Source organism: Sinohyriopsis cumingii, chromosome 14 (genome assembly GCF_028554795.1).
Source record: "Sinohyriopsis cumingii isolate HCF-2022 chromosome 14, ASM2855479v2, whole genome shotgun sequence".
Lineage (NCBI taxonomy): Eukaryota > Metazoa > Mollusca > Bivalvia > Unionida > Unionidae > Sinohyriopsis > Sinohyriopsis cumingii.
This window is the reverse complement of record NC_142974.1, coordinates 12,995,390-13,013,849: the sequence shown is the minus strand read 5'-3', so window position 1 is coordinate 13,013,849 and position 18,460 is coordinate 12,995,390. Positions and strand designations below refer to the sequence as shown.

At 37.6% G+C, this 18,460-nt stretch overlaps 1 protein-coding gene across 1 annotated transcript in view; it reads right to left on the bottom strand.

Annotated features, from left to right (window-relative positions):
- Window positions 1-4,257, bottom strand: part of LOC149783274 (KICSTOR subunit 2-like) — a 55,119-nt gene extending 50,862 nt beyond the window's left edge. Inside the window, exon 1 of the mRNA XM_089933088.1 lies at window positions 4,128-4,257. Within this exon, the coding sequence (XP_089789214.1) occupies window positions 4,128-4,255 (128 nt within the window). The 5' untranslated portion in view covers window positions 4,256-4,257. The remainder of the gene's footprint in view (window positions 1-4,127) is intronic.
- Between the last annotated feature and the right edge of the window lie 14,203 nt (window positions 4,258-18,460).

Below are 18,460 nucleotides of genomic sequence, written 5' to 3'. Positions count from 1 at the left end.
GAGGTGAAATGCAATACAGATTTAAAATTTTAGATCTGATAGACCCCCCCCCCTCTTTTTACCTACATGTTCAGGTTTTAATGTCACCAAAATTATTAGGTTAGTACCATGTTCAGGTTTTAATGTCACCATTAGGTTAGTACCATCATTACAAAGAAAAGAAGCAGATAAATACTTTTCTCAGTTTGAGAAAAAATGGAGACAAATTGAAATGTCCCAAGTAGCATTTGACTTTATTACTGGCAAAGCTCATGAGGCATATTGCCAAAGGTTTAAGAATTGTAGAAAAGAAACTGGACAAACTCCAGTCAAATTTGCAAGGGAAAAAGAACAAGTATTTGACAGTTGGTGCTCAGACAGGAGGCTAATAAAGACTATGATGACAGCTTATAATACTTGAAGAGTTCAAGAAATGCAACCACAGTGATTTAAAGACCTAACCTAAGCACAAAATGGAAACTTTGAAAAATGCTGCTGACACAGCTGATGTTTTTATCTATGAGACAGAAGATTTCATTTGTCACTATGCCTTCCTCTCAGCAGCATTTTGGTAAAAACTTTTTATCTCAGTCACATAGGAGTACTACTCATTACTCATTAAAAATCACTTGGACCCTTATTAACTACTCAGAAAAAATCATTTGGACCCTTATTAACTTCTCAGTGAAAAACATTTGGACCCTCATGAACTACTCAGTAAAAATCATTTGGACCCTTATTAACTCAGTAAAAATCATTTGGACCCTTATTAACTAGTCAGTAAAAATCACTTGGACCCTCATTAACTACTCAGTAAAAATCATTTGGACCCTCATTAACTACTCAGTAAAAATCATTTGGACCCTTATTCATTACTCAGTAAAAAGCATTTGGACCCTCATGAACTACACAGTAAAAATCATTTGGACCCTCATGAACAATTCAGTAAAAATCATTTGTAACCTTATTAATTACTCAGTAAAAATCATTTGCACCCGTATTAAGTACTCAGTAAAAATCATTTGCACCCTTATTTATTCATTATTCAATAAAAATTATTTGGACCCTCACTAACTAGTCAGTAAAAATCATTTGGACCCTCATTAACTACTCAGTAAAAATCATTTGGACCCTCATTAACTACTCAGTAAAAATGATTTGGACCCTCATGAACTACTCAGTAAAACTCATTGGGACTCTTATTCATTACTCAGTAAAAATCATTTGGACCCTTATTCATTACTCAGTAAAAATCATTTGGACCCTCACTAACTACTCAGTAAAAATCATTTGGACCCTCATGAACTACTCAGTAAAAATCATTGGGACCCTTATTCATTACTCAGTAAAAATCATTTGGACCCTTATTCATTACTCAGTAAAAATCATTTGGACCCTCATGAACTACTCAGTAAAAATCATTTAGACCCTCATGAATTACTCAGTAAAAATCATTTAGACCGTCATGAACTACTCAGTAAAAATCATTTGGACCCTCATGAACTACTCAGTAAAAATCACTTGGCCCTCATGAACTCTTTGTTTATGGTCCAGGATGGATTAGACACTGTAATGTTATGTGAAGAGACTCAATATAAAAACAAAGTGGTCCCTGAAATATTTGTTGTTATTGGAATGCACTGATTTGATGAGAGAAAAGAAGAAAACCATTGGAATAATATGGATTACAAGATAATTACTGGATATATTGAGATATGTCAATTTTACCAAAGCACTCATAGAGTTAATATAAATTCTTTCAAAAAGTGATCATGTAATATGTACACAATAATAAATACCAAATCTGGATGATTGTATTCGGTAATATGCACACAATAATAAATACCAAATCTGGATGATTGTATTCGGTAATATGTACACAAAAATAAATGCCAAATCTGGATGATTGTATTCGGTAATATGTACACAAAAATAAATGCCAAATCTGGATGATTGTATTCGGTAATATTTACACAATCATAAATACCAAAATCTGGATGATTGTATTCGGTAATATTTACACAATCATAAATACCAAAATCTGGATGATTGTATTCGGTACTATGCACACAGTAATAAATACCAAATCTGAATGATTGTATTCGGTACTATGCACACAATAATAAATATCAAATCTGGATGATTGTATTCGGTACTATGCACACAATAATAAATATCAAATCTGGATGATTGTATTCGGTACTATGCACACAATAATAAATACCAAATCTGGATGATTGTATTCGGTAATATGCACACAAAAATAAATACTAAATCTGGACGATTGTATTTGGTAATATGTACACTATAATATATACCAAATCTGGACGACTGTATTCGGTAATATGTACACAATAATAAATAATAAATCTGGATGATTGTATTCTATAATATGTACACAATAATAAATACCAAATCTGGATGATTGCATTTGGTAATATGTACACAATAATAAATACTAAATCTGGATGATTGTATTTGGTAATATGTACACAATAATGAATACCAAATCTGGATGATTGTATTCGGTAATATGTACACAATAATAAATACCAAATCTGGATGATTGTGTTCGGTAATATGTACACAATAATAAATACCAAATCTGGATGATTGTATTCGGTAATATGTACACACAAAAAAATCCCAAATCTAGATGATTGTAATTGGTAATATGTACACTATAATAAATACCAGATCTGGACGATTGTATTCGGTAATATGTACACAATAATAAATAATAAATCTGGGTGATTGTATTCGGTAATATGTACACAATAATAAATACCAAATCTCGATGATTGTATTCGGTAATATGTACACAATAATATATACCAAATCTGGATGATTGTATTCGGTAATATGTACACAATAATAAATACCAAATCTGGATGACTATTCGGTAATATGTACACAATAATAAATACCAAATCTGGATGACTATTCGGTAATATGTACACAATAATAAATACCAAATCTCGATGATTGTATTTGGTAATATTTACACAATAATAAATACCAAATCTCGATGAATGTATTCTGTAATATGTACACAATAATAAATACCAAAATCTGGATGATTGTATTTGGTAATATGTACACAATAATGAATACCAAATCTGGATGATTGTATTCGGTAATATGTACACAATAATAAATACCAAATCTGGATGATTGTGTTCGGTAATATGTACACAATAATAAATACCAAATCTGGATGATTGTATTCGGTAATATGTACACACAAAAAAATCCCAAATCTAGATGATTGTAATTGGTAATATGTACACTATAATAAATACCAAATCTGGACGATTGTATTCGGTAATATGTACACAATAATAAATAATAAATCTGGGTGATTGTATTCGGTAATATGTACACAATAATAAATACCAAATCTCGATGATTGTATTCGGTAATATGTACACAATAATATATACCAAATCTGGATGATTGTATTCGGTAATGTGTACACAATAATAAATACCAAATCTGGATGACTATTCGGTAATATGTACACAATAATAAATACCAAATCTGGATGACTATTCGGTAATATGTACACAATAATAAATACCAATTCTGGATGACTGTTCGGTAATATGTACACAATGATAAATACCAAATCTGGATGACTATTCGGTAATATGTGCACAAAATAATAAATACCAAATCTGGATGACTGTTCGGTAATATGTACACAATAATAAATACCAAATCTGGATGACTATTTGGTAATATGTACACAATAATAAATACTAAATTTCGATGATTGTATTCTGTAATTAAAATTTATATTATATCAATGATTCATAAAATAATTTATAAGCAAAATGACAGTAAAGTAATCAGTGTAGAGTTTGGCAGTGAGACACAACATTCCAGTTTTACAGTTACATAATTGTAGTTTTGCTTCACATATTCTGAGAAAAACAAGTACTGCAACCCTTGTATGGCATTTCCTTGTGTCAGTGCCAATCCCAGTAATGATCTATTAGCATCTAAATGTGAACAGGCAGATAAACAGACAGATAGATAATGTGATCATGTTTCTATCACCTTTAGAAATATTCATCAAATTATAGCAAAACATTAACAATACAAATACATATAACTAATATAATAATTAAAAAAAAGAAACATACCTGAAGCAGTTTTTCAGACTACCCAACAATGAATGATAGAAATTCTTGCTATGTGTCTGTGTAATGTCTGTTATCACTGCCACCAGATCATCATAATTCAGGTTCTTATTTGTTCCCATAGTACTCATTTGTTCATCGCTAGAGAAAGGTCAAGGTCGTCTATTATGTTGTTGTTGTGGGGTTTAACGCCATTTTTCTGCACACGATAGGCTATGCATGGCGGCCAGTATTATTGGTGGAGGATGAACCCAGGAAAACCCCGGGAAGAACCACCGACCCACGAGAAGCTTCTGGCTAGCTTTCTCACATGCCAACACTGGCCGAATCCTAGACTCGAACCCACGCAGACAGAGGTGAGATGGCAGTGATCCGTAATGAAGAGTGCTTTAGACCACTCGGCCACTCGGGGCTCCGTCGTCTATGATAATAACACTAATTTTACTGTATGATCAACATTATACAGTACTCACTTTTACAAGGTTTACATGTAGCTAAAATCATTATTATACAGTACTCACTTTTACAAGGTTAACATGTAGCTAAAATCAATATTATACAGTACTCACTTTTACAAGGTTAACATGTAGCTAAAATCAATATTATACAGTACTCACTTTTACAATGTTAACATGTAGCTAAAATCAATATTATACAGTACTCACTTTTACATGGTTTACATGTAGCTAAAATCATTATCATACAGTACTCACTTTTACAAGGTTAACATGTAGCTAAAATCAATATTATACAGTACTCACTTTTACAAGGTTAACATGTAGCTAAAATCAATATTATACAGTACTCACTTTTACAAGGTTAACATGTAGCTAAAGTCAATATTATACAGTACTCACTTTTACAAGGTTAACATGTAGCTAAAGTCAATATTATACAGTACTCACTTTTACTAGGTTAACATGTAGCTAAAGTCAATATTATACAGTACTCACTTTTACAAGGTTAACATGTAGCTAAATTCAATATTATACAGTACTCACTTTTACATGGTTTACATGTAGCTATAATTAATATTAAACAGAATTCATTTTACATGGTTTGCATGCAGAATAAAATCAATATTATACAGTACTCACTTTTACAAGGTTCAGAAGTAGCTATAATCAATATTTGATTGGATTTACTTTTATTATGTTTACATTTAGCTATGATCAATATTTGATTGCCTTCACTTGTATTAGGTTACAGGTCGAAATGGCAGATTTTGGTCTGTACAGACTGCAGTTGGTATGGACTTGCACGCAATTATATATGGTAAGCATCTTTCATCAAAAAATAGTGTTACACTTTTTTATCTCCTCTGAAAATGTAATCAATTCTTGAATAACTTCAATCTTTACAATCTTTCCAGCAATCTGTTTTGAGAAAAACATTGATACGGTATGGCTAGTTTTGGCAAAATAAGAACTAAAAAAGTGGAGGAAATCAGAGAAATTTAATAAATAAAAAATATAAAATCTATTTAAATTACTCTGTGTGTGTGTTTCACTTGGATTTTTAACATAGCTTTAACACTTTTTCAGTCATATGGTTACGATGTCTGCAGTGTGACAGTTAATGGTGATGACTAGAAATGGGACATCATGCCGCAGACATGTAGCATGGTGTCCCACCCAGTCATATTATCCTTACATCAGGCCGACCAGTCCTAACACTAACTCTTTAATGCTGAGCGCCAAGCGAGACAGCTGCTAAGACCAGTTTTATGTCTTTGGTATGACTTCGTCGAGGTTTGAACCCGCTACCAACCGCTGCAGAGGCGGATGCTCTAACCACCGGAGCGGTCCATATGTTTCCTTGCAGACAGAAGTACCAGCAGCGAGACAGCTGCTGTACCATTTTTATAAGTCTTTGGTATGTAAATTACTGCAAAAATAAAACCTTTACTGGTAAACGAAATTCCAGAAAACAAGTCACTAAGACACACACCACTTGTCGACCCAAATTGAATGGATACATTTCTTGTAATAATTGATGGTAATGATCCACGGTTTGAATATGGTCATTGAGTTCCTTCCACGGAATCTGTTCAATTACATGTGAAATAAGCCGCGGCATGGATTCCTGATTTTATAGTCTCTTTATTTCGGAAGCAATAAAGGTACTTTCTAACTAGACATCTTCGTTCTCCAGTTGGGAATCTAAATCTTGCATACTATAACCTACACTTCAGAGTTTGTTTAGATGTTTCCTCTTCCGCTAAGCAGATTCCACGTAAAATATGTTGGTAATCCTTTAACTTCTCTTTCTCAGTCCGTTGCTCTAGGTGAATCTCGAAGTAACCAAAATTATGAACATTTAGTTCATTCACTAACTCAAAGTGTTTAACAAGGTCTGACCACTGAAACAATTTGTGACGAATCAGTTCTTTTCTACCATTCAGGTACCAGTGGTTAAAGATCTGGTGACGTAACGGATGCAATTGTTCTTTACGTTTCACTTGTATTTTGACCAGCTCTCGGTAAATGCGTTCTCTCAACTCCACAGGTAAAGCACGAATGTTCTCTTGTAAAGTATCCATGAATAGGTCATACTAAATCCTCTTTTGTCTGACACAAGAAATGTACCGTTTGCACAGACATGGTTTTACTTCAGTGTCGAATTTAAAACGTTTAATCACTAATTTACACATTACAATTCGTTCAGAAGTTTCCTCTTTCAATAAGTTGACATTGTGTAAAAGATGTTGGTAATTCGTTAACGCTTCCTCTGGAATTCGATGCAGTAAGTTTACAATGTAGTAGATAGAATCATCAATAGCAAACCAATCCTTTTTAAAACCAGGGTGTCGTTGATCAATGTCTGTCCAATGGAACACTTTCAACTGAATCAGTCCTTGTATAGCATTCAGGTATCAGTGGTTCAAACACCGGTGATATAACGGATGCAATTGTTCTTTACGTTTCACTTGTATTTTGACCAGCTCTCGGTAAATGCGTTCTCTCAACTCCACAGGCAAAGCACGAGTGTTCTCTTGTAAAGTATCCATAAACAGATTAGTCAGTACAATTCACAATCTTCTCCTAGGGCAAAAGTAATTCCCATAGTGAGTAATTTCTGACCACTGCCATTCGGGGTAACGTCCAAGAATTTCATTGAACCCTTTTGATGTAAACGGTCTAGAGTGATATAATAGGATGAATGCCCACTTGACCCAGAGAAATCTAACACATTGATTAATTTTTTTCACTTTCCTCTTGTGAATTTCTTTACATAAAAGTTCTACAGTTACCCATTGAGATTTCACTCTGGCAAGTCCCTGCCAAACTTCCTTGTAAATCTTCTCTTGCAGTTCTTTAGGTAATGATTCAATATCGTTTTTGAAATGAAGTTTAAATACTGGTCTCGGTGATGTCCAACATTTGACTCCTAGCCAATCTGGTGTTTTCTTCTTCTACGACATGTTAAGTTCCTTCAATGTCTCGGTCCCACTAAGGGTAAGTAATGACAATTCAGTGACCATCGAGCATGTTCCAGGTAGGCCGAATCTTGCGGTTCCCAGTGGTGAAGTAACACACCGCAACTGAAGCACTTGACTTTATCTCCTTCACCCAAGTGGAAAAATCCGGCTCTGGCTAATTCTTCGGGGGTCGGACCTCCCAAATACTTAGGCCATTTTCCTTTGAACGATTGAAGACGATTTTCAAAGTCGCAGTATTCCGACAAACGCACAGGGAACGAATATTCGTCTTTCACATGTTCGTTTCGATGAGGGTTGGGTGATATGGACAGGAGTTTGCTCAGGGCTGGATGACATCTGTAGGGAGGTAAACGTGAAGGTGAACATCCACCTTTAAAACGAAACCCAGTAAAGTGTCCAAGAGGACAGCGGCATGGCTTTCGCATCCCTCAGGTTTGGCACGCACAGCATCACTTTCCATGATAGGGGTAGTGAGAACAAAGTTCCCATGATGCTTTAGGCAATCACTAATGTCACAGCGTACAGCATCATTCCCATCGCAAGGCTCACAATCGCATTCGACTTCAGAAGCCCCACGCTTGAAGTGTGCCTGTTTGAACTTATTTTGTGTTTCTCTGAAAGTAATCATCTTGTTCGCTTGGTCTTGGTAGTCACAATGAACTATCGATCTTGCCTAGGGTCCCTTTTTATATACAGACCAATACCGACGTGTCCATACGGTAAGGTGAAATGATTGGGAAGTCGCACTCGCTTCTGGTACACGATTTGTTTGTCCCGGTATTCGTAGCCGTAATTTTTAGGACCGCCACTGGTGAAACTTAGAATCTTGTCGTCGGGATGTTCGTCTGTCCAGGCTCCTAAACGGTCTCCTTCGATGTCAGGGTGCTGTTGACTCGGGTGATGGATGTAAATGCAACTGTACGTGTCAAAGTACAGGACACGTTCCCCTAACAGCTCTAAAGCTTCGTACAATTTTAAACGAGCATGAGCTGTCACGTAAGCCGCAATGATGACATTTCCAAAGGGGTCGTCTTGTACAAAGTCCAGATCTTCTTCGTAATTGACCAAGATCAAATTCTCGCGAACGACGTCCACGTGTTTCATAAATTTGGTTTTGTCGTGAATCATCTGAAGGTAGCGGGAAGGTTGGGTCAAATATTCCGTCTTGGGTAAACACGGACGTTGTGCCATTTTCCCCCACAAGCAATTTAACATCACTTTGGCAAACGATCGCCTGCCTTCGTTTTTCTCGATGTGATCTAAAGTGATGCCTTCTTGTGCCCAGTATTTCTCTTTGAATGCCTTTTGGTCTTCGGGAGTGTGACACCAGGACGGATAGCCGCTGGCTTCTTGTTTCAGTTTCAAAAAGGCATCCACGTAGTCTCCGAAAATGCCTTTCTGCGTTGGGTCACCCTTGTGGTATTCTTGTGTCTTGGGAAAGTGACAAATTTCGTACACTTCTAACAGTTGGTATCCCATGTCCAGAGCTTTGAACAATTCTACGCTGACCCAGGTTCCCGTCAAGGCCCGTTCTTCCTGGGTGTGCTGACAAGTCCGGTCTTGGTTGTACGTTTTGGCACAAGTACGGCACAAAGGAACATCAGTTTGCCTTGGCAATGGTGAGGTAACACGGGATGGTACAAGTCCGTGGGAGGCAAAACTTTACACTTGATCAGACCTTCGTATTGTCGAATGTTTTTCAGGTCGATGTGTTCCGTCAACAATTGTGGGTGTCCTGCAGGAAAGCGACAATATTTGCACACGTAAGGATACAGCGAACACACGTCCAAGTATTTCATTTCTTCTCCTTTCTCTTCGTCGGCTTGGTACAGCAAACAGGTGGCATTGGTCCTTCATCCGTACAAACTATCCCTCGGGTTCAGAGGGTCCATGAACTGATAACTTTCCACAAGGCGTTTAAACTCGGGATCGGTTTTCAAACGGTGATCGTATTCGTGTTCCCACATTTCCACCACTTGGTATCCTTCCTGTTCTAACTTTAGGCGTCGCTGACAAGTGGTCTGGTACAAGTCTTCCATGGTTCGTTGTAAAAACTGATTTTTAGTGCCACGGTCAGGGTAACAGACGGGGCATCCGTGAAATAAGCAACCGTTAAACTCGTACACGATCTTGGGGTTTTCTAAGTCCCAGCCATCGACCGAATGCGTTCCGATGATCTTTTCACCCCCTCCGTTGCGGGCATGCCGAATCCACTTGTCTTCCTTGTCGCACAAGTAATGTAACCAGCGTAGGGCTTTGACCGAGTATTGACGTTTGACATTATTGGTCGTTTGAGGACTGATGGCAGCCACGGTGTTTTTAGGCATGAATCGTTGCCGGTACACTAAGGAACACGCTTTGGCAATGGTGCAAGCTTCTTTCAAAGGATCGACCCCTCCGTGTTCCATGAACAGTTCTTGAAATTTTCCACAGCAGCGTCGTAAAATGTCCACCTCGGAACGACAATACTTTAACATTTCTTCCTGAAAGTCGAAAGGATCCGAGGCGTGAGCCTGGTACCAAGCGTAGAAAGCTTCTCGTTGTTCGGTACGCATGTTGTCAGGGTCGTAGTAGTGAGCCTCAGGTAAATGGGGTAGAACGGCGTGTTGATTGGCTTCCGTATTGAAAAAGTGTGGAAAGTACCCATTAGCCATTTCTGTCATTCCAAACGTTTTAGGCATTCGGCTCAAAGGCATGGCCAAGTAACTCATCGAATCTTTAAACTGTACTTGTCCCACTTGCATGTAAATGATTTTGGCTCCGTTCAAAGTCACTTTAGGACGCTCGGTGCCTTGTTCCGTATAGTATCTCAAAAGAAACTGTCCATCGTATCCGGAGAAATTGTGAGCCATCACTGTGGCATGACGATGACAATCTCCGTAACGTTCGATGTCCTCTTGGCTCCACGTCTTGTCGATGGGGTGTAAGACCCATTGTGCAAAATCGGCTAGCGTGTTCGGTCCCCGAAATATTTTTTCACGCCCTCCAGGAATCTTTGCTGCAGTGAGGGCAATAACTCAAGATAGGTTCTTGAATGCACTTCTCGCACGCTCGATGAGTCGCGCAGAACTTAGGAATGTGAATGCCGGTCTCTTGCATGCATTCAAAATCGAGAAAGATGAAATTGCCTTTCTTCGTCTTTCTCTGGTTGGGGTTGGTATTTTTGCACGTAGCATTGGTGTTCCAAGTCCACGATGTGGTGACAAATGTGACATTTTTTTTTTCCTCGACATACGTGTGCCTTGGCATTACTGGTAAGTATGCCTTGTCCACACGTAGGGCACAATCTCAGCAGTTGACAAGCGCATTTCTTCTGTGAACCTTGCGTCTTCAAATGTTGTTGGTAACAGGTAGGGCTGACAAACGTACGCAGACAAGCTGGACAATACACTGGTTCTTGTCCTTCGCTCAGACAGGGTGGAGAGGCCAAACATCCTGAGCATTTCGATCCGCAATGTTTGTGTTGCTCTCGATTTTTATAGCCATAGTCACATTTCTCACAGTAATAACCGTATCTCAGGAATGCAGTGATACAAGTAATGGTATCGAAATGGTCATCGTGATGATAAAGGTGAATGTATTTTCCATCCTTAAATTCTTTCCCTCAAAACAACAGAGGCCCACGCACTTCTTGAGAGTGCACTTTCAGGGTGTTGCGTTGAGCTAGGATATCTTGCAATTTTTGCATTTCAGGAATGCCACAGGGTTCGTTTTTGGGTAAATCGGCTTGTTGTAACAGGAGTTCTGCTTCACTTCGTTGTTTGGCTCGGTCCGATTGTCGAATAGTTTTCCAGGCTGTTTTCCATTCTGCCCTGTCGTTTTTATTGGTATAGGTTCGTCCCACCACGATAGCCCTGGCTAAACACATCTGGTCTTGAGAATTGTGAATTTGGACGAGGCTCTTTTTGGTGCTGCGAAGGTTGTTGACCAATAAGGTCTTTCTGCGTTGTTCGGTCCCTTGAGGAGGAGAGACGTGGGTCATGTCCAGTGTGGCTTTTCCATCGGTGATGTCAAACTGGTCATTGGATTGTTGCACGTGTAGAATCTTGTCCATGACTTTGGAAGCGGTCAATTCTGCAGGGCTGCTAAACTCGATCCAAACAGGGGATTTCAAACCGTCGTGTTGTATGGAAAGTCTCAAGCGATCGTCTTCTTTGGGTTGACATTGTCTCTTGAGTGTGGTGAGCAAAGAATCCCACATCTCGGTGATGAACCCGTCTGCATTCTCTAACGGTACTTCGGACTTGAAATCTTTAAACTTCACCGTGTATTTGTAAGCCGTGGTTCTAAATTTTCTAGAGGGACGCTTTTCGGTCTCTTGAATGGAATAGTACTTTTCAAGGTTGACTAAAGGTAGTGAACTTTGTTTAGAGGGTTCGGATTCTGGTTCACTCATGTCCTCTTCAAAATCACTGGCATGAATTTGTGCCAAGACTTCAGCCCTGGTACGAGGCGATAGATCACGTTTCTGCCTCTTACTTTCTTCTTCTTTCTTCTCAAATGAATTGGATCGTTTCATCTTGAAAGCAAAAAGTCAAATGACTAAAGTTTAAACACTATAGGCTACTTTATAGTCATGGCAGACCAGCGTATATAAAGGGTATGTGTCTTGTCCTTTCACTATTCATTTCACTCTCTAGCCGAGCACAACGATGGAAGAGACTACCCAAATAGAACGTTTCGCTTTGCGAGGGTCATTAGAAAAATTTCTTCAGACCAGTCGTCGGACTACTCTCCGTCCTTTCGAGATAAAAGTGAAGATACTTGCTATATCTGTCAGAAGAAAGGGCATTGGTCTTCAGAGTGACCAGACCGTCAAAAAAGAAAAAAAACAGGGGCTAGAAAAGACAAAAGTCAAGATACCTGTTATTATTGTCAAGAAAAAGGACATTGGTCGCCAGATTGCCCTAAAAAGAAGCAAGAGGAGTCAGAAGAGAGGGATTCTTCAGAGAAAGAAGAAGAGGAAGAAGAAGAGGAGGAAGAAAGCAGACAGGTGAAGAAAAAGAAACAGGAGAAGAAAAGAAGAAGGGAAGAAAGGGAGGAGGAAGAAGAGGAAAAGACTGTGACTGTGAAGAAATTTAAAAAACAGAGAGAGTGAATAATGAGACAGAAGTGTATGAACTTGTTTAAAGTGTTTTGTTGTGAATTGTGAGTTGAATTGTAAATTTTTATAAAAGTATAAATTAATTATAAAAGGTAAATGTCTTTGGGTTTTTTATTTTAAAATAAGAACCTATACTCACGCACTCACACACAGACACGTACTATAGGGGTAAAATGGGGCTTTTTTAAGTTATTGGCAACTGAAAGTCTATCTCTTTTCGAGAGACGTGGGTGGCCCTGAAAAGCGCCTTTTTTGGTGTAGGGGTGAGTTTAAGCAATCAACTTTAACTGCCTTAAGCCTTTGCCACGGCCGAGGCCTACTTTTGATGTTGATGATTTGGTTGAAATCACTAAGGGTGGTACAGTAGGCTTAGTCACAGGGCTGGAGTGTTTAGCTCGGGAAGGTCGTATTCTCTTCGGTCGTGATAAAGAAGTATCAGACTTCTTAACTCCGCTAAAATGTCCAACAGTACCGTGACGGTTTGACTTTCACCCTCTTGTTTCTTTGCTGCTTCTTCTTCTTCTTGTTTTTTTCTTACCTCTTCTTCTTGCTGCTGTTGCTGTATGAGAAAAGCTTGTTCTGCTTCCTTTTGCTGCTGTATAAATTTCTCCAATTCTTCTTTCTGTCTCTGTCTAAAATTCTCCACGTGTGGTAATGAAGGAGAAGGTGACGAAGGTTCTGGAACAAATTCTTGCGAGGTAAGAAAATCCACATAATCCCAATTCACCTCTTCTGAAAGTAAGTCCGGGTTCCCTTGTGTAGTCTCAACGGCTGGTACACCCCAATTGATCGTTTTCTAAGTTTCCGTCATGTTGAAAAACTGTCGCATGGATTGACTGCGCACAGGCGATAGCGAATCTATATAGACTACGTGACGTCACAGACTGCTCTCTTCGGATTGGATATGGGCTGACTGAATTTTGTAACGCGTGTTTGGATTGGTCAACGAACTCAATCCGTTTCAATCCTTTCTCTCCCTATAAATAAGTGCAGTTCACTGCATTCCTTCACCTGTTACTCGGCGCCTCAAGATGTGGACCGACGTACAATCTTCCACGCTTGTGTCTTCGATGATGTTCCGGACGGACATACCCATGTATGTCCGATCCAACTGGACAGTTGTCCATAGGACAGACACAAGTCTATGGATACGTACGATCTACGTAGAGCGTCAAGGATGCCTCAAAAGAGTGTTAATCTATGATCTACAGTGAGACGCAGCCTAAGGACAAGAAGAATACCAATGCGGTGCCCTCTGTGTTAATATACCCTTAATATTAACATAAACCCAAAGACCCTTTTCAGGGCCACTCCTGTCTCTCGAAAAGAGATAGACTTTCAATTGCCTACCCCATTTTTTTATTTTATATGTGTGTGTGTGTGTGTGTGTGTGTGTTTTATCCCTCTCCCCTGTTCCCTTTCCATAGACCCATCAGGTCGGGACCATATTAAAATAGGGTCCCAACCCTGTTCCATTTTCCCTTGAGGCTCAACTTGCCCAAGATTTTTTCCCATGTTAAATTCCCTTGAGGCTCAACTTGCCCAAGATTTTTTCCCATGTTAAATTCCCTTGAGGCTATATTACCCCAGGGGTTTCCATAATGTTAAATTTCCCATTGAGGCTATATTACCCCAGGGTGTTTTTTTAATGCTAATTCCCCTTGAGGCTAATGCGCCCCACTACTAATATAATAATAAAAGCGGCTACCTGGAGAGAAGACAAAAATGGAAGGCAAAAACATTCGTTTATTGTCGATAAATGGGATTTTTTTAACATTAAGTAATGTTTCTGCAGAAAACACATAATGGCTTTACTAAAGAGCTAATCACACTTTGTGAAGAAAAAAAATGAATGGAATTATAATGCTAAATGATTTAAAAAGAAAGATGTAAGAGGGGGAGTCGCCACATTAATAAGAAATAAAATAAGGGTTACATGGGAAAGGAAGGAGGAAGGGGAATTTCTGAAAGGGAGGTTGATACATATATTTTTAGATGGTGTGCATTTTGTTAATACCTATATTCCGGCCAGTAAATAGCACAAACAGCAATTCATTGAGAAATTATCAAAATATATGGAGAAATATAAAACTGAAGATCTAATTTTAGGGGGTGATTTAAATTGGGTAGGGTACAACATTGACAGAATACGACATTTAACTACTAATGATTTAAGATTTAAATCAGAAACCTGGTAGATATTTACAGACGTTTAAATATGCCAAGAATGGAATTTACTTTTGAATATAAAACAGTAAATGGGAGTAGACTTGATAAATTTCCTGGAACAAATTTTGAGAAACACATATATAATGAAACAAAAATAAGAGACTTTCAAATATCCGACCATAAACTCATTTTTCTGGAATTAGGAATCAAAAATAGAATTAGATGGGAAAAAGGGAGCTGGAAATTTAATAATAAAATTTTTGAGGAATCAGATTTTGTTGAAGAAATAAAAAAATATATTCAAAATTTTATACATAAGGTTTATAGTGATATTATAGAGGAATGGGACATGCTAAAGAAATTTTTTAAACAAAAGGCAATTGAATTCTCAAAACTCAGAAATGAAAAAATAAAATTAGAAAAAGAATCGATAGAAAACCTATTAAATCAGGACATTACACTTGATTTCAAAAATAACCTAAAAGGTAAACTGGATAAAAATAATAAAAGACGAACAAAAAGGGAAAGAAATCAGAGCAGGGAAATTTACGGAAATAAATAGAAGGGCGTATGGGTTATACAAAAAAGAAGAACTAATGAGAGGGGTAGACAAATACCTAGAGAGCTTAAAACTAGATAATAATGAGAAGACAACAGATAAAGATAAAATCCTAAAACACATTAAAGAATACTATACTGAGCTATACATGGAACGGGCCCAAGTGGCAAAAACATACATGTATGCAAACATTAATTCAATTGTTATAAACAATGAAATACTTCACAAAATTGATAGCGAAATGACCAATTACATATGGGACTTTGAATCCCATAATGTTATTACAGAAACTATATATATATATATAGAGCAAGAGAGAGAGAGAGTGGGGCTAGCAATACCTAGCCCCATACTAATTAAATGTGCAAACATACTAAACAGATTTAAAAGATTGCACGCAGAACCGAAAATACCATAGGAAGGGCTATGCATTTATTGGATTGGGTTTTTCATGAGTAATAAGAAGGAAATTTATCAGAACAATAGATTAACAAAAAGATTAGAGGTGCCTAGAAAATTCAGGAGTATCAAAGAACTTTTACAGAAATATAGGGACAACAAGGGATTATGGGACACAAATGAAAAACTAACTTATAAATGGATAACAGAGGTAATAACCAGTAAAATTAAATGCAAGGTAGAGCTAGAGAATATTCATGTAAACTGGGACATAGCATGGGGGCACTGGGTCAAACTAGGCTCCCTAAAAATCCAAAGCCTCTGCTTCAAATAATTGCATAATGCATGGTTGACATGAGAGGTTGCGGTGAGACGGCGTATGGTCAGAGTAGCGCCACTATGTCCACTGCGCAAAAAATGCCACTTTTACTAAACACCATACAATAATCCAATGTGAAAAGAAAAAAAAAGATTATACGTAATTGTTACGCTTAAAAATGCCCCAGCTTTAATTCACATATATGTCGACTTATTTCGGCAGACGTGCTTTGAAAGTTCATTCATGCGGGGCACATGTTGTGTGTTACAGCTACGATGTGTTGTCGACGGATGTTGCCAGGAACGTATTTTAAATTGAATTGACATTTTGATTACACGGCGTGTCTATTTAGGTCTTAAATTTATGACGCCTTGTGTAGCTGCATTTTATTTGTAATCATTCGTGTGGAAATCTGTGGAAATAATTCTTTAGCGTGTCTCGTATTCTTGGGTCTTCATGCTTATACGTTTACGTCACGTTCAGCATAGAATGTTTGATGCATGATTTTAATTGGTCAGTCATTCTTTCTTACCCGATGATCGCAAGTTCTAACTTCTGATTGCTCAATAATACTAGTATAAAATGAAGTCAGCGTTTAGGACCATGGTCACTTCCTAGTCTTTGTCGAAAGCGCTAAATACAAAATGGCTCAACCAGCCTTAAAATCAGATGTGGCTATGGTAAAATAAAAACGCTAAAGTTGTCGGATTCCATTGCATAACATAACCCAAGCAGAGTGTTATTCTGTGACTTTAGCAAAATTTCATGTTTTAAACTTTTTTCTTTTGGAATTGAAGTAGAAGGTGAAAAACATACATTTGTATGTAACAACTATAGTTATATTCAGTCCGTCTATAATTTATTATTCTAAATTCACAAACATTATATTGATACTTTAATCCTTTTATAGAATGTACACTTTGTGTGAAATTACAAAAATAGAACTTTGTCGTCTGCATGTCGTCTGCATGTGAGCAAACCATTGTACCAAAATGGGTAATAAATCATAAAGGCAGTGAATCAGACATGCTTGGTGCACTCTTGCACCCAAACCTGAAACTGTAAACCAGAACCATATGTTTTGGGTGCATCTGGACCCAAACCTTAGACACACTGAGCACCAAAGACTATGGTGCACCAACAATAGTAAACCTTTAACCCAGATTAGATTTTTTTATTTATGTTACCCCTTCCCCCATTATGAATAAATACAGAATAAATGAGAAAATATTGAACACCAATAGCTTGCGTGACTCAGCACTTTTCAATACTAACCATGTTAACCATGCATATAAGATATAATAAGATACACGAGTATTTTAGTCTGTATTGCTAATTAGTTGATTGACACGCTGCATTATCATCCACCTGCATGCTTCAGCTCTGTACATCTGCATTTAAAAGCACATTCAACTAGAAAAGCATATGTAATTACTTGCTGCTTCCTGTTAGTCATAACGTATGTTAACAAGCTTTATGAATAAATTTGTGTTCTACTAACAGATTCAGCTTACACTAACATTACTTTAGATCGTAATATATTGCATTTCATAATGTGTTTTACGCTATAAGTTCACAAATATTTCATGTAAGTTACTTGAATTGCTTGGCTCATCTTTTCTGTCATTAAATAATGTTACCTTCGTTTGACGCCTCTGTTCATTAATTGCACCCTTAGAATAAGACCTTTCCTATAGAATACAATATTATATCCTCAAGTGAACCAAACGCTGATGACAAGACGGGCCCTGTCTGAGTCCGTCGCCCGTCCATGAGGGGCGACGTGACAATGATTACCTTCTCAATGGAGTAGACCATTTTAAAATTATTGTAACAAACGCATCCCAAATATTGAACAAAAGTGGCAAGTATGAAAACACCATTATATGTAGAATTTGAGTCGATACATAACACCTGCTCTAGAGCCATAGACTCAACTCTAGGATTGGGCAATGCAACACATGTTGTCAGAACCTGTGTGAACACTTCTGGGAGTAGATAATATTGACATAAGTGCTACTATGCAAAAGCAACATAAAACATACCACTGACAGGGTCTTTAATTATAGCGATGCACAGAGAGAGAGAGAGAGAGAGAGAGAGAGAGGGTGAGAGAGAGAGAGAGAACACCGATTGTTTGATAAATCTAAACATCCATGAAAAGATTGTTGAATTCCACAGAAACTTTGTTCTAGACTCACTGAAGTTGTGAAGTTGGAGACATAACAATATTGGGAAGGACGAGTTTTTGTTACACGGAAAATATACGAAAAAGACATTCTTGACAGCGGGATAACGGAAGGGCGATTTGTTGTCTCTTAGTTCTCACCCACAGAGACTTTAT